This window comes from Arvicola amphibius, chromosome 9 (genome assembly GCF_903992535.2).
Source record: "Arvicola amphibius chromosome 9, mArvAmp1.2, whole genome shotgun sequence".
Classification (NCBI taxonomy): Eukaryota; Metazoa; Chordata; class Mammalia; order Rodentia; family Cricetidae; genus Arvicola; species Arvicola amphibius.
In genome coordinates this window covers 104,320,682-104,332,120 of record NC_052055.2, presented here as the reverse complement: position 1 = coordinate 104,332,120, position 11,439 = coordinate 104,320,682, and the positions used below count along the sequence as shown (strand labels likewise).

Below are 11,439 nucleotides of genomic sequence, written 5' to 3'. Positions count from 1 at the left end.
TGAGGAAAAGAGAGGAGCCCTAGGATTGGAGTTTACCTACAGAACAGGTCCACTGCTTAAAGTTGGCTTTGTTTTGCTCCCCAGCTCCTCACAAGGTTTCCCTTGGCTGAGTGGGCTTGAAGCGTGGGCTTGAAGCATTGGCGTGAGAGTGTTGCTTGGCAACAAGATTTTGTCATGCCCGTTTCTCAAATAGTCAACCCATCAGTCCCCAGCCTCCCCCTCCCCCTCGGCTGACCCGCAGCTCCCACCAGAGCCTCCTGTGAGATAACCAAGTGTGGCAGAGGGAGGGACCAGAGACGGGCAAAGTTTAATCATTGAACCGAGCAGCTGGGAGTATTTAGTTCTAGCACCCCAGCTCCCAGCCTGAACGAGAGGTGTGCGGCACTCCGCAGAGGGACAGCAGCGATCGTACGGAAATCTCTGTTGTTCCTGTCTCAGGAACAACCAAACTCGGGAAACATGTTTGCCGTACACTTGATGGCGTTTTACTTCACCAAGCTGAAGGAAGATCAGATCAAGAAGGTAAGGACTGCAGTGCCTGGCTGTCTGCACTGACAAACTCAGCTGATGCCCTCGCAACACCAAAAGGGGTTAAGGTGCTGGGGGTCGGGTAGCTTTAGTGGTTGGGTGCTTGCCTGGCTTGCATGAGGTCCCAGGTTCAAGCCCCAGTGTGGAAAGAAAAAAGGATTTAAAAGACCTTATTAGAAAAGATACTGGGAGCCAATAGCAGCGACAGTCCCAGAAGGGAAGAGGTGGCAAGTCTCTCACATTCCTTACTGTCCCAAGTCCTGGCTTTCAGTCAAGCCTCTTGGCAAATATGGGATATGGAAGTCTTTAGAAAGCTCAAAGAGCTTTATGCCCAATTCAGGGCCATTTAGGGGCGAGGCCACAATGGAGGGGAGTCATTTGTAAAGAATCAGAGCTTTGTAAACTGCACCTGATTGGTGATTCATTTGTTTGAATCACATAAAATCAGGGCACCAAGAGGAATGTGGGTTTTATTTGATTATTTTGAGATAGGGTCTCCTTATATAGCCCACAGTAGTCTCAGACTACTGCCTCAGCCTCCAAGAAGGTCATGCCATTTGGCACGGCTGGGATGTATATTTTAATACAGCTGTAGTTTGGGTTTTTTTTTTTTAAAGCATGTGCTATTGTCCAGCCGTGTCCTATTAATGGTGTGGACTTTTGGCTACTTTGCCCTACTCTACAAAATCAAGGTGGGCTACAGTTGACTGATGAAGTCAGGACTCTCTCCAGTTGGCTAAAGTGACCCAGGCTGTTGCACTGGTCACACTCAGTGACTGCCGACAAAGTAGTATCCGAGCCGTCCCCTGGGCAGCCAGACTCTGTCAAGGGCACCCAGGCATTAAAAGTGAAGTGAGGATCAAGCTGAGATTAGCTGATCTCTCTTGTAGCCTTCAAAGTGCTTTTTGAAATGTGAGCAAGAGAGTGTGGTCCCTGTAGCCCTCCCGTGCTGGGGAGCCAACTCCCTCTGACTGCGTTCCCGGGAGAACCAGCGGCAAGCTTTAACAATTAATTACTTTCATTCTGTCATTGTTGGCTAGATTCGCAGAGCCCTCTGCTGACTGCTTGAGGGACACAAAGTCCTCTGCAGCCCTGCTTCAGAACTTGCTCTTTGCGCCTCCCTGCTTGACAGAGATGCCACCCCTAAGGGGAATCTGTGAAACTTTGGAACCCTTAGTTTGCAAAATCTTTTCATTTCCTTGGCTCCTTATAGTGACTCACCTTTTGGTCTGACCTGGGATAAGTCTGGAGCATAGCCTCCATGGATATACACCAGCTCCTTCTGAAGGAAGGGCCAGCCTTTGTCAGTTCCTGGGTTGAGTTCCTTCCCTCACCATAGAAAGCAAGGGAGTCAGGAATCCCTGGAAACCACCGGAAGCAAGGACCCAGCAGGTCCCTTGGCTTGTGGGAAGGCTGGTTTGTAGTTGGCCTGAGTCACATCTTGGAGGAAGTGACTCCACAGGTCAAAAACAGCTTGTCACAAGGCAAAAGGTGTGTGTTGTCAGAGTGTAATTCTCTGATTCTGCTTCCTGCTTGGCGTTGTCAAGGTCCTGGGACATGCTTGCCCGCAAAGATTACTCATCAGACCCTTGAACCATATTTGGAAATCTCAGAATGACATGAAAGCATGAAGCTCACTGTCTGGCATCCATTTCCAGCTCAATATATTGACATATTTGACCTATTGATAATGTTGGGTTGAACCTGGTCACTGACCTACAGATGGTTCATTCATAAGAACAGGACAGACTGGGCTTTCAGTGGTGTGTGTGTGTGTGTTTACAGTTTAGTAAGTCAACATTGCAGAAATGTGGAGGTGTTAACTTGAATCTCATCTTTAGTTTCCCTGAAGTCCCAAGCCTTCCCGTGTGCTCTGCGGGCGGCTTTGCACTCTGTCCACAGTGTGTGCTTTACAGTTAAGTGGGCCCGTATGCCGCATCAGCTCTGATTGCCTCCTGTCCACAGTTCATGGTCACCTTTCGGGGTCTTCCTCATAGGCCACTGAGTAGATGTGCCCTGCATTTCCCTTTTCCCTCTTGTTGGTTACTTGGGAACTGTCAAAAACATTCCACAATTAAACTATTACTATAGTAAAAAAGAATATTTGGATTTTCCCTTGAAACTGCTTCCTGATTTAACACAATATACAAACCAAGTCCCCCCAATGAGAAAAAAATATCACTACAATGAATGGTGGCATATATTCATTCTACTTATTTGGATTAAATTCCTGAGAATAAATTTTCAGTAGGTCAAAGTATGGAACCTGTGTATGATTCAATCCATAGTATGAGACCTTTGGACGGAGTGATCTTGCCAGTCCCTTCAGGCCTCTTCCTTCCATAACCGAGTAAGCCTGGGCTTCGAGGTTTCTCTTCTGCTCTCTCTAAAGCTGGGCAGCTCTCCTCATTCCCTTTTGCTTGGAAGTCTCTGAGGAAGAGGCTTGGGCTCCTGCCACTCATGTCCGTGTGCCTTCGTACGTGCATCCCACTAACACGGCCCCCAGATCACCTGGGTTGGAGATGGTGCTTGCTCCTTAGCGTCACATCATATGTCTTCCTTGCTACTGTTTTAGGAAGAGACAAAGACAAGACAGGAACCCACTAAGTTGCCATACTTCCTCCCGTGACTGACTCACACTCACTGAAAGAGCGGCAGTGACTTGAGGAGGTGCTTATGACCATTAGACGGCAGCTCGCCCGTCTGCCCCCATGTCTAACAAGAGACAGCAGATTACCCATGTGCCCTCCCCATGTCTTACATGAGACGGCAGCCTGTGGACATCTGGAGAAGCTCTTGGTGCTCAGGCTGAGCACAGGTCCAGGACTCTGTCTGAGGGTTCTGGCAGGACAGTAAAGGACAAAGTTGAGTTCCCACATAGGGCATTCCATCCTTCCTCTGCCCCAATCACTTGGGTCATGTTCTTTCTACCCAGTTTTCTCCATTTGTGCGAGTTTGTGCCAACCAATTAGTCATCAAGAGCTGAGCAGGAAGCCCTAACGAAGCATGACCTGGTTACGTCCTATCTTCTCAAATATGCTGAAAGCTTAATTGTCCCCTTTCGTGGTGGCCTCTGATAGGTTTTTGGCCTCTCTGCTCCCCTCTCCTCCCTCAGGCCCCAGAGTCACAGGGTCATTTCACCATCTTGGGCCTCTTGATTGGGTCCTTCTGTCCTGAGGCCTAGCTGAAGAGGACTGGTACTTGTGCCAGCAAAGGTGATGTAAGGCCTGCACTTTTGGGGGCAGTTCCTCTGTGGGACTTGTAGGAGTACTGGAGGGCAGTATTCCAGTTCTCTGCGCTCACCTCTCAGCTAGGGACTGACATTTGGCCTTGTCTAGACATCTTAAAGTGCTGTGGAGGTCTCATGCAGTGGCGTGTACACCACTCTGAAGAATGCAGCTTTATATTCTCTGACTCGGATAGGGTTCTAGGAGTGTGCCTGGAATCAGGCGTCCTGGGGACCTGGATGGGAGGAGATGGTGTCCAGTATTTCCTCCTGCCTATCTGCAACCCCAGGCTATTTCCTGCCTATCTATAATCCATTCTCAAGAGGCTGAGAATCCCCACTGTCATCAGCAGTTGACTAAGACACTCCTCTGCCATTCCTAATGTGGCACGCCACCGTCAAGGTGACTGAACACACCACAGCAATTTTTTATTAACTTCCTGCATTTGGGGCAGTGGACCTCTGCCTCAATCCTGGGTACTTAAACGACATCTCATTTCCAGTAACAAGTTGGCATGACTCGTTTCGAGGCCGGCATAGCTCAGGCTGACCTTGAAGTCCCTATGTAGCCCAGGCCGACCTTGAAGTCCCTGTGTAGCCCAGGCTGACCTTAAGCTCCAGATTCTCCTCCTCTTCCTCCTGTGTGCTAGAATTACAGACGTGTGCCACCATGCCAAGCTTTGATGTGGATGCCTTCAAAAATTAGACTTCTAATTAGTGAGCCTATATCTCAAAAAAACAAAACAAAACTTCATTTGCATTAGGGCAACGTCACTACCTCACATAAATAGAAATTTAGAGGAAGATTGCACTTGGATATCAAGCCTAGTTCTAAGCTTCCTCTCAGCCAATAAGCAAAGAGAAACATGTTTGGATTTATCGGTTGCATGGAAGAAAGCTCCCATGATAAGCCAAGCATGGTGACACATAGCTGCAATCCCACTCAAGAGGCAGTCAGGAGGATCACTAGTTTGAGGCCAGCCTGGGCAACCTGGCAAATTCTAGGCTACCCTGGTTTACATGGCTGCGTAGTGAGAGCCTGTCTCAAAACAGACAAACAAATGAAAAACTACAATGAAAGAAAGAGAAACATGTACGAACCAGAGATTTGAGGTATAGCTAATCTTCCCAGTGGAGGGACAGTGGTTCGTGGTGAGAGCCCTGAATTGGAGATTAACACTCAAGCGCCCCCCTCAACTGTAACAGAAAACCACTTCTTCCTCAGCTTGCCCTTCAGAGGAATCAGTCTGTCCTGTCCTTTGTTTTTCGAGACAGTTTCTGTGTGTAACCACCCTGGTTTTCCTGGAACTCGCTTTGTAGACCAGGCTGGCCTCGAACTCACAGAGATCTGCCTGCCTCTGCCTCCTGAGTCCTGGGATTAACGCTGTGTGCCACCACCGCCCAGCCAATCTGCCCTGTCTCAGTCTCCCATTCCATTCTCTCACCTCCCTGCCTCGTCCCCAACTGATGAAATACAGATAAGGAACCTCAGGAGTGCACACGACAAAGCTGTCCCCAAAGTCAGGAGTTCTGGGTAGAACTGGAAGTTGACAGCCTCAGCTGGGAGGGCAGGCACCCCCAGGAGCCAACCCGGTGTCTGTTCCAGGTGGACCGGTTCCTGTACCACATGCGGCTCTCAGATGAGACCCTGGTGGACATCATGACCCGGTTCCAAGCTGAGATGGAGAAAGGCCTGGGGAAGGACACGAACCCCACCGCGTCAGTGAAGATGCTGCCCACGTTTGTCAGGGCCATTCCAGATGGCTCAGGTGAGTGGGGTTCAGGGTGACCAGGGCCCCTTCCCGCTCATCCCACCCTAGCTCCTCAGCTGATGGATAACCTGTTGCTTGCCCCTGGCCTTTTTCAACCTCCCCTCTTCTCTCTGCCTCAGTCCTGCTGACTGAACCCTTTGGGGGTCCACAGGCAGAGGCTCTTGGAGTGCCCTCTGCCCACGGTGACCTCACTCATTCTATCTGCTCCCCGACACAGAGTCCCCCATTCTTACTCCCATGAGTGCCATCTTAATTTTCCCTAGATCAATCAGTCCTTGCCTCTCTCTAGGAAGTGTCCCCACCCTGGGATAGGGGCTTGTCAGAACCCTTGTCACAGTTGTGGGTGACAATCTCCAGAAGTCAGGGCTTCATTACCACATTGTTCTGAGCTCTTCCCTGCCCCTGGAACATGAGTTGAATGACTGGTACGTGGCTTCCTCTCTTAGACCTCTACATTCCAGGCTAGGAATAGGAAGTATGGAAAGGAAGTGGGTGGTGATGTAATACGAAGTCTCCATCCAAGGACCTGGGCCCGGGGCACAGCTCTGTCACATCTTAGTGACTTCAATCAGCACTTAGCCTTGTTTCTTCTTCTGTCCACTGAGAGAACTGGCCTAACCAAATGCTGGCCTGGATATCAATCCTAGGGCCTTGGCCATGCTGGGCAGGTCTTTATCACTGAGCCACATTCTCCATTCCTATGAATTGGGTCTCCGTGGCTGTTCTGTTCTTGGGGATGAGCCTAGGAACTCTGATGTAATCTACCCAGACCCAGAAGGTGGTCCCAGCAGTCTCTGCTAGGACCTGGTTCCATGTTCGCCTGAGCATGGGATCTGCCCACCTGTAGCAGCTCCAAAACACGGATCCCCAAAGACTCTGGTAACATTCCTACAGATGTTGTGGATTAACACAATCCACATTCTGCCGTAGTTTACCAAGTCAAATGTTTGAGATGGGTCTCACTGGGCTAAATGCAAGTTGTCAGCAGGGCTATGTTCCTCTTGGAGATGCTGGGGGGATAGTTAAGGCAAAACTCTGTTTCCTGGCCTTTTCCAGCTTCTAGAAGCACCCACATCCCTTGCCCTTTCCATCCTCAAAGCCAACAGTGTGTCTTCTGATCTTTCTCTGATGTCCCTCTGCCTCCTCTTCCACATCTGAAGGTCCTGTGATCACATCAGGCCTGCTGTGATAACCCAGGCTAATCTCTCAATGTAAAGGAAGCAGATGACAATTTTCATTCTGCCCGCAACCTGCAGCCTTTGTTTCCTTCTGCCGTGCACCCTAACGTAGGCCTATGACTGAGGGAATAGGAAGTGGATTTGCGGGGGGGGAGGGAGCCTTAGTTTCTGACCACCAAAGCCGAGCCTACCTAGTGCTCCCTGGAGGATCTATGAGCTCCCGTCCAGCTTTTCAGTCATAGGAGAAAAACATCAGTGCTGTATACAGTGCCATTGCGGAACGCTAGGGTCTCTCTGGCATATGATCCTTCTAGGACATCATGGGGTGACTGCTGTTGCTAGGGTCTGACTGAGAAGAAGAGGCTTCCCTAGTTTCAGGGTGTCAGTTCTCAGAGTCTTAGAGCTATGGGGGGAGCATTCTTAGGGCAACTTTTGTGGGATTAACAGGACTCTGGAGGCAATGCTTAGGTCAAAGTAGTTTGGCTTGCTAGGTGAGAGGCCGAAGAGACAGCAATGGAGGAGGCATTGCATCCTTTCCTGCAGGTGGCTGCTACCTAGTCCAGTGGTTCTCAAGCTTCCTGATGCTACGACCCTTTAATACAGTTCCTCATGTTGTGGTGACCCCCCAGCCATAAAATTATTTTCATTGCTACTTCATAACTGTAGTTTTCCTACTGTTAGGGACCACAATGTAAATATCTGTGTTTCTGATGGTCGTAGGTGACCCCTGTGAAAAGGTCATTCGACCCTCAAAGGGGCTGTGGCCCACAGGTTGAGAACCACTGCCCTAGCAGGCCCTATGATTTGAGGAGCCATGACCCTACTTTGAAGTCTGGGCCCTGCCTCTGACACTAGGGGACAGCGCTGCAGGGACTGTGATCCTTGCCAGGTCACCCAAGGTCGTCTGACACCTGAGTCATGGGGTGTGTGTGGGTGGTGAGGTGCACCAGGGCTAAGTCCTCCTAACCTGGCCCGGGTGTGGCCGCAGAGCAGGGGAAGGTGGCCTTGGGCTGGCTGGTGGCTGGGGGGCTGCTTCAGACGGTTAGGAGATGAGGCTCAACTTCTACCTACAGCTTTCTCTTCTTCCACTCTTCGCACACCTCGTACCACTGTCCGCTGGTGACTGACTCCTCATTACGCGATACAATGCCTTGCCATTCCGTGTCGCTCGGGTCCCGGGACCCAGAGTCCCTCATATATCAGATGCCCTTATGCTCGAACTACTATCCTGTGGTCTACCCCAGCAGGGCATAGTTAGAGCAGGGCACCAAGTTGTAAGTTGTCGGGGGAAGAGCCCAGGGACTGTCTGCTTCCCCGTGAGAACTGAGTCTTTATGTTTATTGAATTGAAGGACAACAGACAGCGCTGCAGAAGAAAGCTTGTCATTTCATCAAAGCGTCCACGTGCACAGAAGCCATTCGCAGCACAGAACTCAAAGGAGAGCCCACTGGCTGTGACTTAAACACCCTCCTTGGAGGGGAGAGGGAAGGTGGGGGTTCCTAGGCAGTGTCAGGGGCAGTAAATGATTTGGTGGGCATGAAAGATGACGAAGGGCCGAAACGAGAGTGGGATGAAGTGTGTTTTGGTTAGATGCTGGTGTTTGGTTTTCAGTCTCTAACACTGTGGTTTGAGTTTAGTCTTCCTTGGTTGACGGCATCTCAGCAGGGGGAAGTAAGCCAGTATGTGCCCCCTTGGCGGATCTGAATGAGAGAGGTAGATGAGGGCCACCTCAGGTGAAGTCCGTCCTGCAATTGCTTCTCCCTTCAGGCTCTCAGGGTCTTGTGTTTTAAGTTGCAACATTGAGATCGATGAGATCATGTAAATGGAGGGTGTACATGTGTATACATTCGTATGTTTGTGACAGGGTCTTGCTATGTAGTCCTGACTGGCCTAAAACCCAATTATAGATCAGGCTGACGGATCAGCACTTGGGTAGGTTGGGGCGTTTTAAAAGTCTCTCAAATGGCGTTGGGGAGATGGCTCAGTTGGTAAAGCACTTGCTGCCAAAGTTGAGTTTGGATTCCCTAGAAGCCACATAAGGCCTGATCCAGTAGTGTACAGTACAGTTTCAACATTCTGGCAGAAAGGTGGGAGAGTTACTGGAAATGCTTAGGCCAAGCTAGTCTGTGTACACAGCAGCCAACAAGAAGCCTTGCCCCAGACACAGTGGAAGGAGGGACCAACACTGGAGGTTGTCCTCTGACCCCTCTACACATGTTCTGTGGCATGCATGCATTGGTGTGTGCGTGAGCACGCCCACACACACACACAAACACACAAGCTAAAAAAAATTATTTAAATGTTGTCCCCAGTTCTCCGTAGTTCTGTGAACTGGTTTTGTAATTCCACAATTACTAACAGAGCTAAACAAATAAACCTTTCCTAATCCTTGTGGCTTCTGTCTCAGAAATATATTCTGTGTCCTGTAAGCCTCCTAGGCCTACCTGTTCTCTGTAGTTCTCCTTGCTCTGAAGCTGCCCGAGGAGTGACCCACTGAGCCTCACTGGCCTCCCAGCCTCTTAGGACCAAACGCCCTAAGAGTGAGTGCTTTGTGGCCCTGCTCCCTCGCCAGTCACCCAGGCAGTGCAGGGGACACACCCGCTTGAGGACTGTAAAGGTGTGATCCTTTGATCCCACGAAGCAGGCTCTCTCCTTGGCCTCTGCCTCCACCCTTTGTTGGGGTTCAGGGTGAGTCTTAAAGCCCTGATGTGCTCACTCAGACCAGGTTGACGGGCTGTGGGGCTGCAGGACCTCGGTTTCATAGTTGCCAAGGAATAAGACTCTTATGCAACCGAGCAGTTACAAGATATGGTTCCCAAGCCTTCTCTGGGGAATATGGGTCTCCAGAAATCTATGTATTCGGCCACTGGGTGCTCTTAGGAGACACTGTATGGGAAATGGGAAAGGAGCTGAGTCACAGGCCCTGGCAGTGACATTGGGAGGGAACCCCATTTCTAAGGACCTCCCTGTCTTGGGAGGTTATTTTCTTTCATGCATGTTTGTGGTATAGGTGCACACTTGTGTCAGTACAGGTGTGTGTGTGTGTGTGTGTGTGTGTGTGTGTGTGTGTGCATTCTCCTGCTCTGCCTGAGATGGGCCTCCCTCCCCCAGGGACCAGGAAATCATTCCTCTGGGGTTAGAGTCACACCACGTGGAAGGGATCATGCCACATGGTTTCCCTGAAATGACATCTTGAGTCACTGGGAGCAAGGTGTTTGCACAGTGATAAGGGTGTAATGTAGGGCAGAGGGAGGAACCACAACTAGCAGGTTCTCAGCTTACCACCTCCCATCTTTGCAGCAGGGCAACTCCACTCTGACTGGAGGCCTTTCCCCCAAATTCTCAGTCAGGTTTGGCCCTCCCTTCTTTAAACTCTCTCTGTCACTCACTGCCCCCACAGGCCCCCATCCCTCTCCCACATCTCCCTTGACCTGTCCTTTTACCCCCTTACATCTCCCCCCCACCCCTGTTGCTAGGACCATGCTCCTCCATGCCTGGCTTTCTCTTCACACTTCACTGTGTCTTAGCTCCGCGGGGGAACTAGCCGGCTCAAACCTCTCCTGTGCTAGCTTTTCCTCAGCAGAGCCTTCTTCCCACGTAGCACAGTACTTCTGATAAGCTCCCCAGGGGGCTCACACCCTGTCATCTTGGCCTCCCGGCACCTGGCACTGCCATGGAGTTAGGTACGACACACCCAGTGAGAGAGCCCCTGGGGATGGACGTGATAAGCGTGAAAGATTTTGTGTCTGCATTCCTTGGCCCAGTAAGAGACCCTAAACCGTTCCCTGGGGCTCCCTTCAGCGCTAATCAAAGGAGATAATCTCTAGCTGTTTCCACTGAGACAAAAAATGCAGCTGCCTGGGTCTGTAAATGATTGACGTCTTAGCCAGCTGGAGGCGCATTTAGAAATGCAGAGTTGCAGGCCCCTGCAGTTGCAGTTGCTTGCAAGCTAGGTTCCCAGAGACATGCATGTGTGCCAGTTTGCACAGTACTGTTTGTGCCAGCCAAGCCTCGGCCTTTAACTCTTGGAATGCCAGAATCGAGAAATGTCTGGAGCATAGTCCGGACCTGTTTGTTGTGCAGGGACATGGGGACTGAGAAGGAAGCACACCGAATTTCATGGAAACCCTAAAGCAGGGACCTGTGTGTGCTCAGCTTGGGGGGACTGGGCCTGTGAGCTTCCTCACTGTGCTTTCTGCTTTTGCTGTCTGCTGGAGATGTTCTTCTGCATTAGATCTCAGGGTTCTCTAGGAGAGAGAGATTGTCCAGCTGACCCTTGATATGCAGGTAGCTGGATATTGTATGATATTAAGTATGCCATTGTATGACATTGTATGACGATTTGGGCTTGCAGGCATGGACTTTTTCTCCGATGTGCCCACCTGACACATGAATCCACTCTGTAGGCATCAATAGTTCTTTATAAACACTCCATATGCTAGGAGGTGAACTTCCCATACATGTGGCTGACACCAAAGGCACTGGCAAGGGTCCTGTGTAGGTGTAATCAGGGTGGGGTGCCTCACCCAAAACATGTGTCACTCTGTATCTTCCCTTGAGGCATCCTTTTTGGGCCAGGCTGGCTGCAAGACTATCTACTCCCACTGGAGAGATTATGCCCCTCCCACCAATTAAGTATCTTTGGTACTCTTGTATCTATTATCTGACTCCTGCTGCCCTCCCCTGTTGGAGTGTTTCCCTCTGAGGACTGGAGCTTGTGTGAGGCTAGCCTTTC

General features: G+C 50.5%; 1 protein-coding gene across 1 annotated transcript in view; it reads left to right on the top strand.

The window, feature by feature from the left end:
• The first annotated feature begins 457 nt into the window (after positions 1–457).
• The window catches only part of Hkdc1 (hexokinase domain containing 1), a 39,444-nt gene continuing 28,462 nt past the window's right edge, over positions 458–11,439 (top strand). The window contains exons 1-2 of the mRNA XM_038342703.1: positions 458–522; positions 5,361–5,523. Of these exons, the coding sequence (XP_038198631.1) occupies positions 460–522; positions 5,361–5,523 (226 nt within the window). The 5' untranslated portion in view covers positions 458–459. The remainder of the gene's footprint in view (positions 523–5,360; positions 5,524–11,439) is intronic.